Source organism: Lithobates pipiens, unplaced genomic scaffold (assembly GCF_037356315.1).
Source record: "Lithobates pipiens isolate NorthernLeopardFrog02 unplaced genomic scaffold, aLitPip1_a1.2 Scaffold_55, whole genome shotgun sequence".
Taxonomy (NCBI): Eukaryota; Metazoa; Chordata; class Amphibia; order Anura; family Ranidae; genus Lithobates; species Lithobates pipiens.
Window position 1 is genome coordinate 3340489 of NW_027507877.1, and position 12291 is coordinate 3352779.

General features: G+C 44.9%; 1 protein-coding gene across 1 annotated transcript in view; it reads left to right on the forward strand.

The window, feature by feature from the left end:
* The window catches only part of LOC143957720 (cytosolic phospholipase A2 gamma-like), a 99245-nt gene that overhangs the window by 66224 nt on the left and 20730 nt on the right, over positions 1-12291 (forward strand). Inside the window, exons 12-14 of the mRNA XM_077467419.1 lie at positions 1171-1206; positions 7158-7193; positions 12230-12280. Coding sequence (XP_077323545.1) covers positions 1171-1206; positions 7158-7193; positions 12230-12280 — 123 coding nt within the window. The remainder of the gene's footprint in view (positions 1-1170; positions 1207-7157; positions 7194-12229; positions 12281-12291) is intronic.

Consider the following 12291-nt stretch of genomic DNA (forward strand, 5'->3'; position numbering starts at 1 on the left):
GAGTATTGCAGAGTATTGGCTGGGTATGGAGGGATGGCTGAGACTGCAATTGTCACAGAGCAGCACTGTGGGCACTACAGATCCAGCCCACAGCGCTGCTGCCATCCGATCTCTCCCCTCCACTGTACAGATCTGTACACAGAGGGGAGAGAGGAGCCGGCGCCATCATTACTCCGGTTTGTTTACAAGTGATCGCTCCGTCATTTGACGGCGCAATCACATTGTAAACGGCTGGTGGGTGCACCAAGATGGCCGCCGCTCTGGAGCTAGGTCAAAGCCACGGCCTTTCCTAAGGCCGAGGCCACGGAGCACTCCGCAGATCGTGACGGGTGCGCCCCTAGTGGCAAAAGATGTAATTGCGGTAACGCCATACAAGTAATGGGAACGGCGTTACCATGAGGGGAAGAGTAATCAGTTAGATTACTCATTACTCTCTAAAGTAACTGCGTTAAGTAAAGCCGTTTACTTTAACTCCGTTAATTACATCACTGGATGCGGGCACAGGGTTAGAGGCTTCTTCCATTCCAAGACTTTTCAATGTCACTGGACTCCAGATCTCAATCCAGGAATTACCAATCCTGCAGAAAACAGTGAAACCAGTGTCCTTCACTACAAATAGACACCCTGAAGCCCTGTCACAATAGATAGATAGAGCCCTAAATTAGACAGTAATCTGCCTTAACGGGCAATAATTAACCACTTAATGACCAGTGACGTACCCGTACAATGTTGGGATTTCATTGGTTATACCGGGATGATGCCTTTTTTTTTTTTAGAGCCAGCGGTCAGCTCTCTTGTAATAGCAATCGGAAGCTGCCAACTATCTGCTCAATTGCTATTACAATTGCTGTCCCACCAGGTGACCCGAGCGACCAGCTGGTGCATCTGTCGGCTGGCCAGACGACCACCTCCCATGCCATTCTTGGGCTCTCCCATCCCACCGGATGACCCAAGTGTCCAGCTGGTGTTTTTGCTGGTTGGCCAGACAGCCAAGCAAAGCCAGGATTGCCTTTGATCGACTGTTCATGATAGTAACCTGGAAGCAATGACATCACTTCCAGTTTACTTGGATGTTAACGACACCATTTTTTACAAATCAAAATAATACAATATATAACAGAATGATAATATATATAATAGATAATATAACAGAATGTATTTGTTTTACAGACACGTACAAAGATTTCATCCAGTGGCTGAAGGGAGGTAAGAAGTCAACTTTAGACCTCTTGGCAACTCCAGATTACCAGTAAAATTAAAATGTCGGGTACTTCCTGTTGGGAAAAGAAATGTCCAAACCTGCCTGGCCCTATGTGAAAAAGTAACTGCCCCCCTAAACCTAATAACTGCTTGTACCACTCTTGGTGGCAACAACTGCAAACAAGCATTTGCAATAACTGGCAATGAGTCTTTCACATTGATGTCAATTTTTATTTTTTTTTGCAATTTTGCAGAATTGTTTTAATTCATCCATATTGGAGAGTTTATGTAACATGAACGGTTTGTTGAAGGTCATGCCACAGCTTCTCAATTGGATTTAAGTCCAGACTTTGACTAGGCCTCTCGAAAAACCTTCATTTTGTTTTGTTTCTGGAGCCATTCAGAGGTGGACTTGCTGGTGTGTTTTGGATCATTGTCCTGCTGCATGACCCAAGTGTAGTTTGAGGTCATGAACTGATGGCCGGACATTCTCCTGCAGGATTTTCTGGTAAATCGTAGAATTCATGGTTCCATCAATTATTGCAAGTCGTCCAGCCCCAGACCATCACACTACCACCTCCATGTGTGACTGTTGGGATGATGTTCTTTTTATGAAATGCTGTGACAGTTTTACACCGGATGTAACGGGACTCACACTTTCCAAAAAGTTCAACTTTTGTCTCACCAGTCCAGAGAATATTTGCCCAAAAGTATTGGGGATAATCAAGATGTTTTTTTTTTTTTTTGGCAAATGTGAGACGAGCCTTTGTGTTCTTTTTAGTGAACAGTGGCTTTGGCCTTGGAACTCTCCCATGGACGCCCCTTGTGCCCAGTCTCTCTTTCTTATTGGAGAGTCATGAACACTGATCTTACCTGGGGCAAGTGAGGCCTGCAGGTCTTTAGATATTGTTCAGGGTTACTTTATGACCTCCTGGATGAGTCGTCATTGTTCTCTTGGAGGTATTTTGGGAAGGTTCACCACTGTTCCAAGTTCTCTCCATTTGTGGATAATGACTCTCGCCGTGGTTCCCTGCCGTCCCAAAGCCTTCACAATTATTGAATTTTTTGAGATTGCAGCATGTGTTTCTTTTTGAGATCTTTTAGTGTGCTTCACTTTGTCAGACAACTTCAATTTAAGTGATATCTTGATTCAACAGGTCTGGCAGTAGTCAGGCCTGAGTGTGGCAAGTGAAATTTAACTCAGCTTTCCAAAAAATGTGGTTAATCACAGTTCATTCATAATTTAGCGAGGGGGCAATTACTTTTTCACATAGGGCTAGACAGGTTTGGACAGTTTTTAATTTTACCCTTAATAAATGAAAAAATCATTTAAAAACTGCATTTTGTTATTTACTCGGGTTATCTTTGTGTACTATTAAAATTTGTTTGATCTGAATCATTTAAGTGCTACGAGTATGCAAAAAAAAAAAAAAACAGGGAGCAAATACTTTTTCACAGCCATGTATGTATGTATGTATGTATGTGTATTTTGTTTTTCTCCTCTGATTAGGATGCGATGTATCTTTTTATCCATTATCCTGGAGAAACAAAGTAGATTGGGAGATTTTGTTTTGGCAATTACAGTGCTTTGAAAAAGTATTCATACCCCTTGAAATTTTCCACATTTTGTCATGTTACAACCAAAAATATAAATGTATTTTTCGGGGGGGGGGGGGTTGTGGATAGACCAACACTTTATTGTGAAGTGGAAGGAAAATGATAAATGGTTTGTACATTTTTTTTTACAAATATGTGAAAAGTGGGTGGGGGGCATTTGTATGGCGCCCCCCGGAGTCAATACTTTGTAGAACCCCCTTTCTCTGCAATTATAGCTGCAAGTCTTTTTGGGGGTGTCTCTACCAGCTTTGCACATCTAGAGAGGGACATTTCTGCCCATTCTTCTTCTTTGTAAAATATCTCATGCTCTGTCAGATTGGATGGAGAGCGACTGAACAACAATTTTCAAGTCTTCAACAATTTTCAGATTCTCAATGGAATTTAGGTCTGGACTGTGACTGGGACATTCTAACACATGAATAGGCTTTGATGTAAACCATTCCATTGTAGCACTGGCTGTATGTTTCGGGTCGTTGTCCTGCTGGAAGGTGAACCTCCGCCCCGGTCTCAAGACTTTTTCAGACTAAAAGGTTTTCTTCTAAGATTGTCCTGTATTTGGCTCCATCCATCTTCCCATCAACTCTGACCAGCTTTCCTGTCCCTGCTGAAGAAAACCATCCCAACCACATGATGCTGCTACCACCATGTTTCACGGTGGGGATGGTGTGTTCAGAGGGATGGGCAGTGTTAGGCCAAAAAGTTACATTTTGATCTCATCCGACCAGATCACCTTCTTCCACATGTTTGCTGCCCCCTCCTCCACATGGCTTCTCACAAACTACAAACAGGACTTCTTATGACTTTCTTTCCCCCAATGTCTTTCTTCTTGTCACTCTTCCATAAAGGGCAGATTTGTGGAGAGACGACTAATAGTTGTCCTGTGGAAAGATTCTCCCCCCTGAGCTGTGGATCTCTGCAGCTCCTCCAGAGATACCATGGACCTCTTGGCTCTTCTCTGATGAATGCTCTCCTTGCCCAGCCGGTCAGTTTAGTTGGACGCCCATGTCTTGATAGGTTTGCAGTTGTGCCCATACTCTTTCCATTTTTGGATGATGGATTGAACAGAGCTCCGTGAGATGGTCAAAGTTTGGGAGATTTTTTTTTATTATTATAACCTTACCCTACTTTATATTTCTCCAACGTTATCCCTGACCTGTCTGGTGTGTTCCTTGGTCTTCTTGATGCTGTTTGTTCACTAAGGTTTTCTAACAAACCTCTGAGGGATTTACAGAACAGCTGTATTTATACTGAGATTAAATCACACACAGGTGGACTCTATTTACTAATTAGGGGACTTCTGAAGGCAATTGGTTCCACTAGATTTTAGTTAGGGGTATCGGCGGAAAGGAGGCTGAATACAAATGCACGCACGCGCGCACACGCACACGCACACACACACACACACACACACACACACACACACACACACACACACACACACACACACACACACACACACTTTTCACATATTTATTTGTATCATTTATCATTTTCCTTCCACTTCACAATTATGTGCCACTTTGTGTTGGTCTATCACATAAAATCCCAATAAAATACATTTACATTTTTGGTTGTACCATGACAAAATTTTGAAAATTGCAAGGGGTATGAATACTTCTTCAAGGCACTGTATATTACATCACTTATTTTCATGATGATAAAAAAGTGATTGCAACTTTTTATCTATCAGGATCTAACCAGTCTTGACACGGCTATTACCAATAAAGTTAACAACAAATATAAAAAACTATTCTAAACAATAATGAGATGATTGATTTGCACAGAAAGAAATGTTTGCTATTACTTAAAAAAAATAGAAGAAGCCGACATAACTTCAAAAGTAGTGTTGGTGGACATAAAAAATACAGAAAGTTGCCAATGGACAGACAATTACAGAAAGAGAAATCTACAGATAAAGAAATAATGATATCAATATACAAATACCGTACTGGTGACTCTACAATAGGGAGAAAACTTTTTTGCGGAAGGGAGTTTAACAAGACTCGTGGCCACTCATTAAAATTAAAAGAAAAGAGGTTTAACCTTAAACTATGTAGAGGGTTCTTTACTGCAAGAGTGGCAAGGATGTGGAATTCCCTTCCACAGGCGGTGGTCTCAGTGGGGGGCATTGATAGTTTCAAGAAACGATTAGATAAACACATGAGCGACCGCAACATACAGGGATATGCAATGTAATACTGACATATAATCACACACATAGGTTGGACTTGATGGACTTGTGTCTTTTTTTTTTTCAACCTCACCTACTATATGTAATGACTTACAGTACCTTCTTCAGAAACACTTTTAAGGGGGGTTTTATGGTGACACAAAAGATGGAAAATTTCCTAGTCAAAGAACTTCTTGGGAATACAAAAGTTCATTAATAATAACGTGTATGTGAGTAAAAATCATTGTCGGCCCATATCTACATTACATACATCAGTGTTAGCCAATCACATGCTATGTTTGAACTCATAATGGCCACACCAGACCAAGGAGTTTCAATTCTAGGGTCTGGGAGAATAAATAAACTGTCAGATGGTTTAACTCTTTGACATCTACTAAACAAGAAGTGTCTGAGTTGTCTTGTACTAGTGATTGGGAGGTGGGAGGACCAGATCTCAATCTTGTGAGCACTGTTATAGCCTGTGATTGGCCATCACAGCGATCACTCAAGAAAACCCACCCATGAACGTACTTTCTCTCTTAAATGGAGAAAAAGATACATTGTATACATTCCAAGGGGAGAAGAATGGAAATAATCATCATCATCATTGTGACAAACCTGGTGTCAGAGCACGGCCCTTTTCACAATTGGTGGAGGATGCGGGCACAGGGTCAGAGGCTTCATCCTTCCAAGACTTTTCAAAGTCTCTGGACTCCAGAATCCAATCCAGGAGCCATAAGTAAGGCCTAGAGTCTGAAAGGTGTTTTTTTTTTTTTGGGCTATGTATTTAGCAGCATTGTAATAATGAATAATTTTTAGATGATTGTGGCACTCACCTTTTCCCTTTCTTTGCCAGTGATGGAGGTTGTGGAGACCTTTTCACGCTGAGTGCCCTGCCAAGAAGTGGACATCTGTTGCCTGAGAGGTGGAAGCTTGGATACCCCTGTTCCCGATCCATTACCAGTCCTGGAGAAAACGGGAGTATCCTTCACTATGCATAAGCACACCAAGGATCTCCAGAGTGGGTCCTAAGCTTTACTCGACAATCACATCATTACAGCAGATTGCAACATTTTGAAGTCACCAAGGACCCCTTCATCAGCCATGTGACACATGTGACATCACATACCTGATGAAAGGGGTCCTGTGTGGCTCTGAAAACATTGCACTCTGCTGTAAAAGTGTGATTGTTGATTAAAGCTTAGGACCCAGTCTGGAGAACCTTGGTGTGGTGGTGACATACTTTTGCTCTTATTTATAGTGGAGGGTGATTCTGTTTTCTCCAGGATACCTGGATCGGGAATAGGTGTATCCAAACTTCCACCTCCCAAGTAATGAACGTCCACTTCTTGGTGACATTCTTTTGCTCTGACTTGACACGGTTCTAGATGGTGGTCACTTCGGCACCCACTTATACTCACAGCCATTTATACAAGAACGTGTGTGTTGGGAATAGTGCATTGGAACTCCACTATAAATAGAAAAACTGAAGCCCCTAAACCTGCATCTGTGAGAACCCTGTATGATATATACCCTTTCTGACCCCATGACACAGTGCAGCCCTGTCACAATTAATAGAACAATAGATAGAGCACTAAACTAAACAGTAATCTTCCTTAACTGGCAATAATTCATATTTGATTATGATGTTTAAAAATGTTACTGTGAAATATGAACTGCACTTCAATGGGTGAGCACAGGAATCAGGGTAGAGAAGCACTACAACAAGGAGTTTCATTACAGGAAGTGTCAGGTCTCACACTACGGACAGAAGTCATGCATAAACCTTTGCAGTGCATGCCTCATGTTTCTGCACCAACTGAAAATGTTGACACAGGATTACAAAATAAGTGGGTCACTGGCATTCTGGTCTCTGGTGTGGATTTGGGTGTCAAATTGGCTATCCCTGGATCTCTTTCCAATCTAACGCAGAGTCTTTAGTTGGGACTTTTTTGCTACTCACTTCACATTGTTTTGAGGTTTATATTGTAGTACATTTCACGGTGTACTCTCTGGATTTTTTATGGAATGTATCTATATGTTATTTTATATTGTTATTAATGGATTGTCACTCATTAATTATGTTTAGACTCATAACTAGAGTTTATGCACTGCACTTTTTCAGTAGTATTATTCTGTACATGTTATCTGTGTGTTTCACTTTATGCAGATAAGTCAAAGAAGTTTAGCCCGGAAATGGAACAAGGTAGGTAACACTGTGGATGAATTGATATGGTGTCAGATCATGTCTCTTTTGTTAATTGGTGGAGGATGCGGGCACAGGGTTAGAGACTTCTTCCCTTCCAAGACTTTTCAATGTCACTGGACTCCAGAACCCAATCCAGGAATTACCAATCCTGCAGAAAACAGTGAAACCAGTGTCCTTCACTACAAATAGACACCCTGAAGCCCTGTCATAATAGATAGATATGTAGCAGTGTGTTACCACTAGTTTCTAACATCCACCATATCACACTGCTGCTCGACCTTCATATACCACTTCTGAGACAATGAACAGTCATTTTCTTTGTTTTGTTTTTGTTTATTGGGGGCATATAACTTGGTTGGAGAAAGGGTATATGGGATTCCCATAAATCAAATTACTTTCCCATCATATTTGTAAATTAGAACTTCAATTGAGCCTTGAAGAACTGAGGCACATATTTAACATCTACTGTCTCTTCCCTGCATCACCATGCAGATTATTGCTCCTCCTTTGCATAATTCCTGCAGACTATTGCTCCCAGGAATCCTTCCCTCCTGCACAAACTTATTCTGTAGCACATTATGTTTCTTGTCACATCCTCTTCTATATGCAAAAGAACCCACTCTGAATAGTCTCTAATGCTGACTCTGATTGGTTGCTGCTACTAGGCCAGAAGCCTGCAGTACCTCTCTCCAGAGGCCTAGTAGTTTAATAGCATGTGCTGAACGGTGGACTACTGTTCCCAGCTAGTCTAGCTTGCAAATCCTGTGCTTTCGGGCCGCATCGATTTGATACTATTCCCCACAGTCTCTCTTCTGCTCCAGGACTCCTCATCAATGACCGTGTAAAAATGAGGATTCATCCATGACTCTGTAAGGGTGAAGTTCCCTCACAGACTCCCTGGCATGTCTCCACATCCAGCACTTCACTGTGGTACACTCACCGACCTTTCTCTGCCCCGAGTCCATGATGGAGAACTTAACCGGACCGTACGTTCCGACAGCTTCTCCTGCCCCTCTGCTCCAGGATCTCCTCATCAATGACCATGTAATGATGAGGACTTCACCCATGACTGTGTAAGGGTGAAGCTCCCTCACAGCTCTCCCGATCCTCCTCCTGCGATAGGTGCACCCCCCCAGATGGGGGTGCTCTGCTGCTGCCGTCTAGTACTCTAGTCTCCACTTCTCTCAGCCGAAAACTCCTCCCAGTGGCCTGTTACCTCAGCTTATATGGGACGCCTGCCCAATGTTAATTCTAGTTGGGGATTGGTCAGGGCTCCTCACATGAGCTGCCTGCCACTCCAGTTCTAGGCCTTGCCCCTCTTCCAGAACATTCTCCCTGGAAGCAGGGGAGGCACCTCAGAACCAAAGTACATGTGTTCACACTCACTGCTACACTAACCACTCCCTGCCCCCAGATCAAAAACAAACAGGCCTAGCTTGCAGCATAGGCCTGCTTAAATTTACCTGTACTGACAGAACATACCAAAAATCCTCATTCTAGCACCTACCTATGGTAGAGGGTGCTACATTCACCCCCCACCATTTTACCCCATATCAATTGGTTGGATGGGGGAGAGGGTGAACACTTGGACAGGGCTTTTATCACAACTACATTAGATCTACAGCTTTTAGTTATATTTGACATACTGTACCATTTTATCCCTCATGATGATTAAACCTCATGATGGACAAAAAGAGACAGAACTACAACCATATTTCATGAAGCTTTTAGCATTACAGGCATTATTTCAGCTACACCATCTACTAAACATTACAGGTTACTAGGTTTGTCCTGATACCGATACTAGTATTGGTACCGATACCGAGCATTTGCCCGAGTACTTGTACATGGGCAAATGCTCCGATGCTTCACCCGATACCTGGACATTCAGGGGGATCGGTGAGGAGGGGGAGTTACAAGCACCGATCACCTTGTATAGATTTCAACAAGGCCTGACAGCTATTTCTCCTCTCTCCCCCGTTTCAGATGCTTTAATGAAATCTACACAGCAGTGATCAGTGATTGTAACTGTCCCCCAAATCCGCACTGATCACCGCTGACTGTCCCTGTATCCTCCTCCAGTCCCCCTCTGTTCTGCTGCTGCCCCCTCAATGTCCCCCTCTGTGCTGCTGTCCCCCTCTGTTCTCCTCCGTGTCCCCCTCCATGCTGCTGTCCCCCATCTGTTCTCTTCCGTGTCCCCCTCTGTTCTCCTCCGAGTCCCCCTCCATGCTGCTGTCCCCCTCTGTTCCCCTCCATGTCCCCCTCCATTCTGTCCCCTTCTGTTCTCCTCCATGTCCCCCTCCATTGTACTCTGTGTCCCCCTCCGTTCTGCTGCCCCTCTGTTCTTTCCCCCTCTGTGCTGCTGTCCCCCTCTGTTCTCCTCCGTATCCTCCTCCGTTCTGCCCCCTTCCGTGTTGCTGTCCCCCTCCGTGTTGCTGTCCCCCTCCGTGTTGCTGTCCCCCTCTGTTCTGTCCCCCTCCGTGCTGCTGTCCCCCTCTGTTCTGACCCCCCTCCATGCTGTTGTCCCCCTCCGTTCTCCTCCATGTCCCACTCCATGCTGCTGTCCCCTCTGTTCTCCTCCGTGTCCCCCTCCGTTCTGCTGTCCCCTTCTGTTCTCCTCCGTGTCTCCTTCTGTTCTCCTCCATGTCCCCCTCTGTGCTGCTGTCCCCCTCTGTTCTCCTCCATTTCCCCCTCCGTTCTGTCCCCCTCCGTTCTGTCCCCCTCCGTTCTGTCCCCCTCCGTTCTGTCCCCCTCTGTTCTGTCCCCCTCTGTTCTGTCCCCCCTCCGTTCTGTCCCCCCTCTGTTCTCCTCCATGTCCCCCTCCATTCTGTCCCCCCTCTGTTCTCCTCCATGTCCCCCTCCGTTCTGCCCCCCCTCTATTCTCCTCCGTGTCTCCCCTCATTCTGTCCCCCTCCGTTCTCCTTCGTGCCCCCCTCCATTCTGTCCCCCTCCATGCTGCTGTCCTCCTCCGTTCTACTGTGTCCCCCTCCATGCTGCCCCCCTCTGTTCTGTCCCCCTCAGTTGTCCTCTGTGTCCCCCTCCATTCTGTCCCCCTCTGTGCAGCTGTCCCCCTCCGTTCTCCTCCGTCTCCCCCCATTCTGTCCCCCTCCATTCTTCTCCGTGTCTCCCCCCATTCTGTCCCCCTCTGTTCTCCTCCGTGTATCCCCCCATTCTGTCCCCCTCCGTCCCCCTCCGTTCTCCTCCGTGTCTCCCCCCATTATGTCCCCCTCTGTTCTCCTCCGTGTCTCCCCCCATTCTGTCCCCCTCCATGCTGCTGTCCCCCTCCGTTCTCCTCCGTGCCCCCCTCCATTCTGTCCCCCTCCGTTCTCCTCCATGTCCCCCCCTGTTCTGTCCCCCTCCGTGCTGCTGTCCCCCTCCATTGTACTCTGTGTCCCCCTCCGTGCTGCCCCCCTCTGTTCTGTCCCCCTCCGTGCTGCTTTCCCCCTCTGTTCTCCTCCGTGTCCCCCTCCATGATGCTCTCCCACTCCATGTCAGCCTCTGTTCTGTCCCCCTCCGTGCTGCTGTCCCCCTCTGTTCTGTCCCCCTCCGTGCTGCTGTCCCCCTCTGTTCTGTCCCCCTCCATGCTGCTGTCCCCCTCTGTTCTCCTCCGTGTCCCCCTCCGTACTGCTGTCCCCCTCCATTCTCTGCCGTGTCCCCCTCCATTCTGTCCCCCTCTGTTCTCCTCCAAGTCCCCCTCCATTCTGTCCCCCTCCATTCTGTCCCTCTCCGTTTTTCTGTCTGTCGCAGACACTGGCTGCAATGACCTTTTTCTGTCCACATTCATCCTGTTTTTTTTTTGGTATTGCTATATTAATCTTTTTTTGTTACATTTTTGAAAGACTGTTTTCTTGAATGTTAATTTTGAACAATACACAATCTTTAAAAGAGCTCATCACATTGACCTCCGGAGAAGGACTGTCTGGTCACCTAGGCTGCGGGGTTAATTAACATGGTAATTGTATAATTGTCTCTTAAGTTGTTGCTATAGAGGAGGGGGGAGTATCCATGAGCAGCCCTACCTCGTTATCTACCCCCTTGTGTAAAATATGTATAAAAGGCTGGATTCTGTCCAATAAAGGATTCAAGATTCTACAAGCTATTTTTGGCTAGACTTGTATTCAATGCAGCTATGAGAATATATCTCTCTGATAGTCCGATTGAGTGCTTCCGTCAGTATATCCCACTTCCTCCAATCGGAGTGTGGGATCGGATCCGTCACACTGTCCCCCTCCGTGCCCCCCTCCGTTCTGCTGTCCTCTCCGCTCTCCTCCTCTGCCCCCTTGATCTTTCAGGATGGGGAGCGGAGGTAGGAGCCCCTTCCTTTTCTAAATGAACAGTCAGTGATAACTGACTCTGTCCATTCACATAACTGAAACTTGGTTACCTGTGTTTCCTATGCTTCAGTTTATGAATGGAGAAGAGTCTCTGTCTCCTCTCCATTCATTTTCAGGGCAGCTAAGGCTGCTGAGTAGGGACTGGGAAACGTGTCCTCAGTCCCTTTCCGTGTCTCAAAGGGGAGATGTCAGGGGTCTGTTAAGACCCCTGATATCTTACCAAAGCCCTCAACAGGGCTAATAATAATAATAATAAAAAAAAAGAATTGCAATAAATAATAAATAAATAAATTAATTGTTAAAAATATATATATATATAAAAAATAAGCACACTGACACTGTCCACCCCCCTTTCCCCCCGCCCTTAAAAAAAAAAATAGTAAAAAATTAAATTGTAAAAACAAAAAACTACTGACACACGTTCCACTGTCACATGACATAACAAAAAAGTATCGGTAATCGGTATCGGTGAGTATTTGAAAAAAGTATCAGTACTTGGACTCGGTCTTAAAAAAGTGGTATGGAGACAACCCTACAGGTTACAATGTAGCAGTATAGAACATCCCATTATTCTTCATATGACATGTGATACATTTTACATCCATTCACAAATACATTTCCATAGAAAACTGTCTTTTATTCTTCTGTACATGTGAAATTTGGGGTGATACTGATGGCATCTTGTTTTATTTTGTCCAGAAATAGTAAAGGACCTGCAAACCCATTCTTCCTTTTTGGATTCTCTAGAAGGTATGTAATAC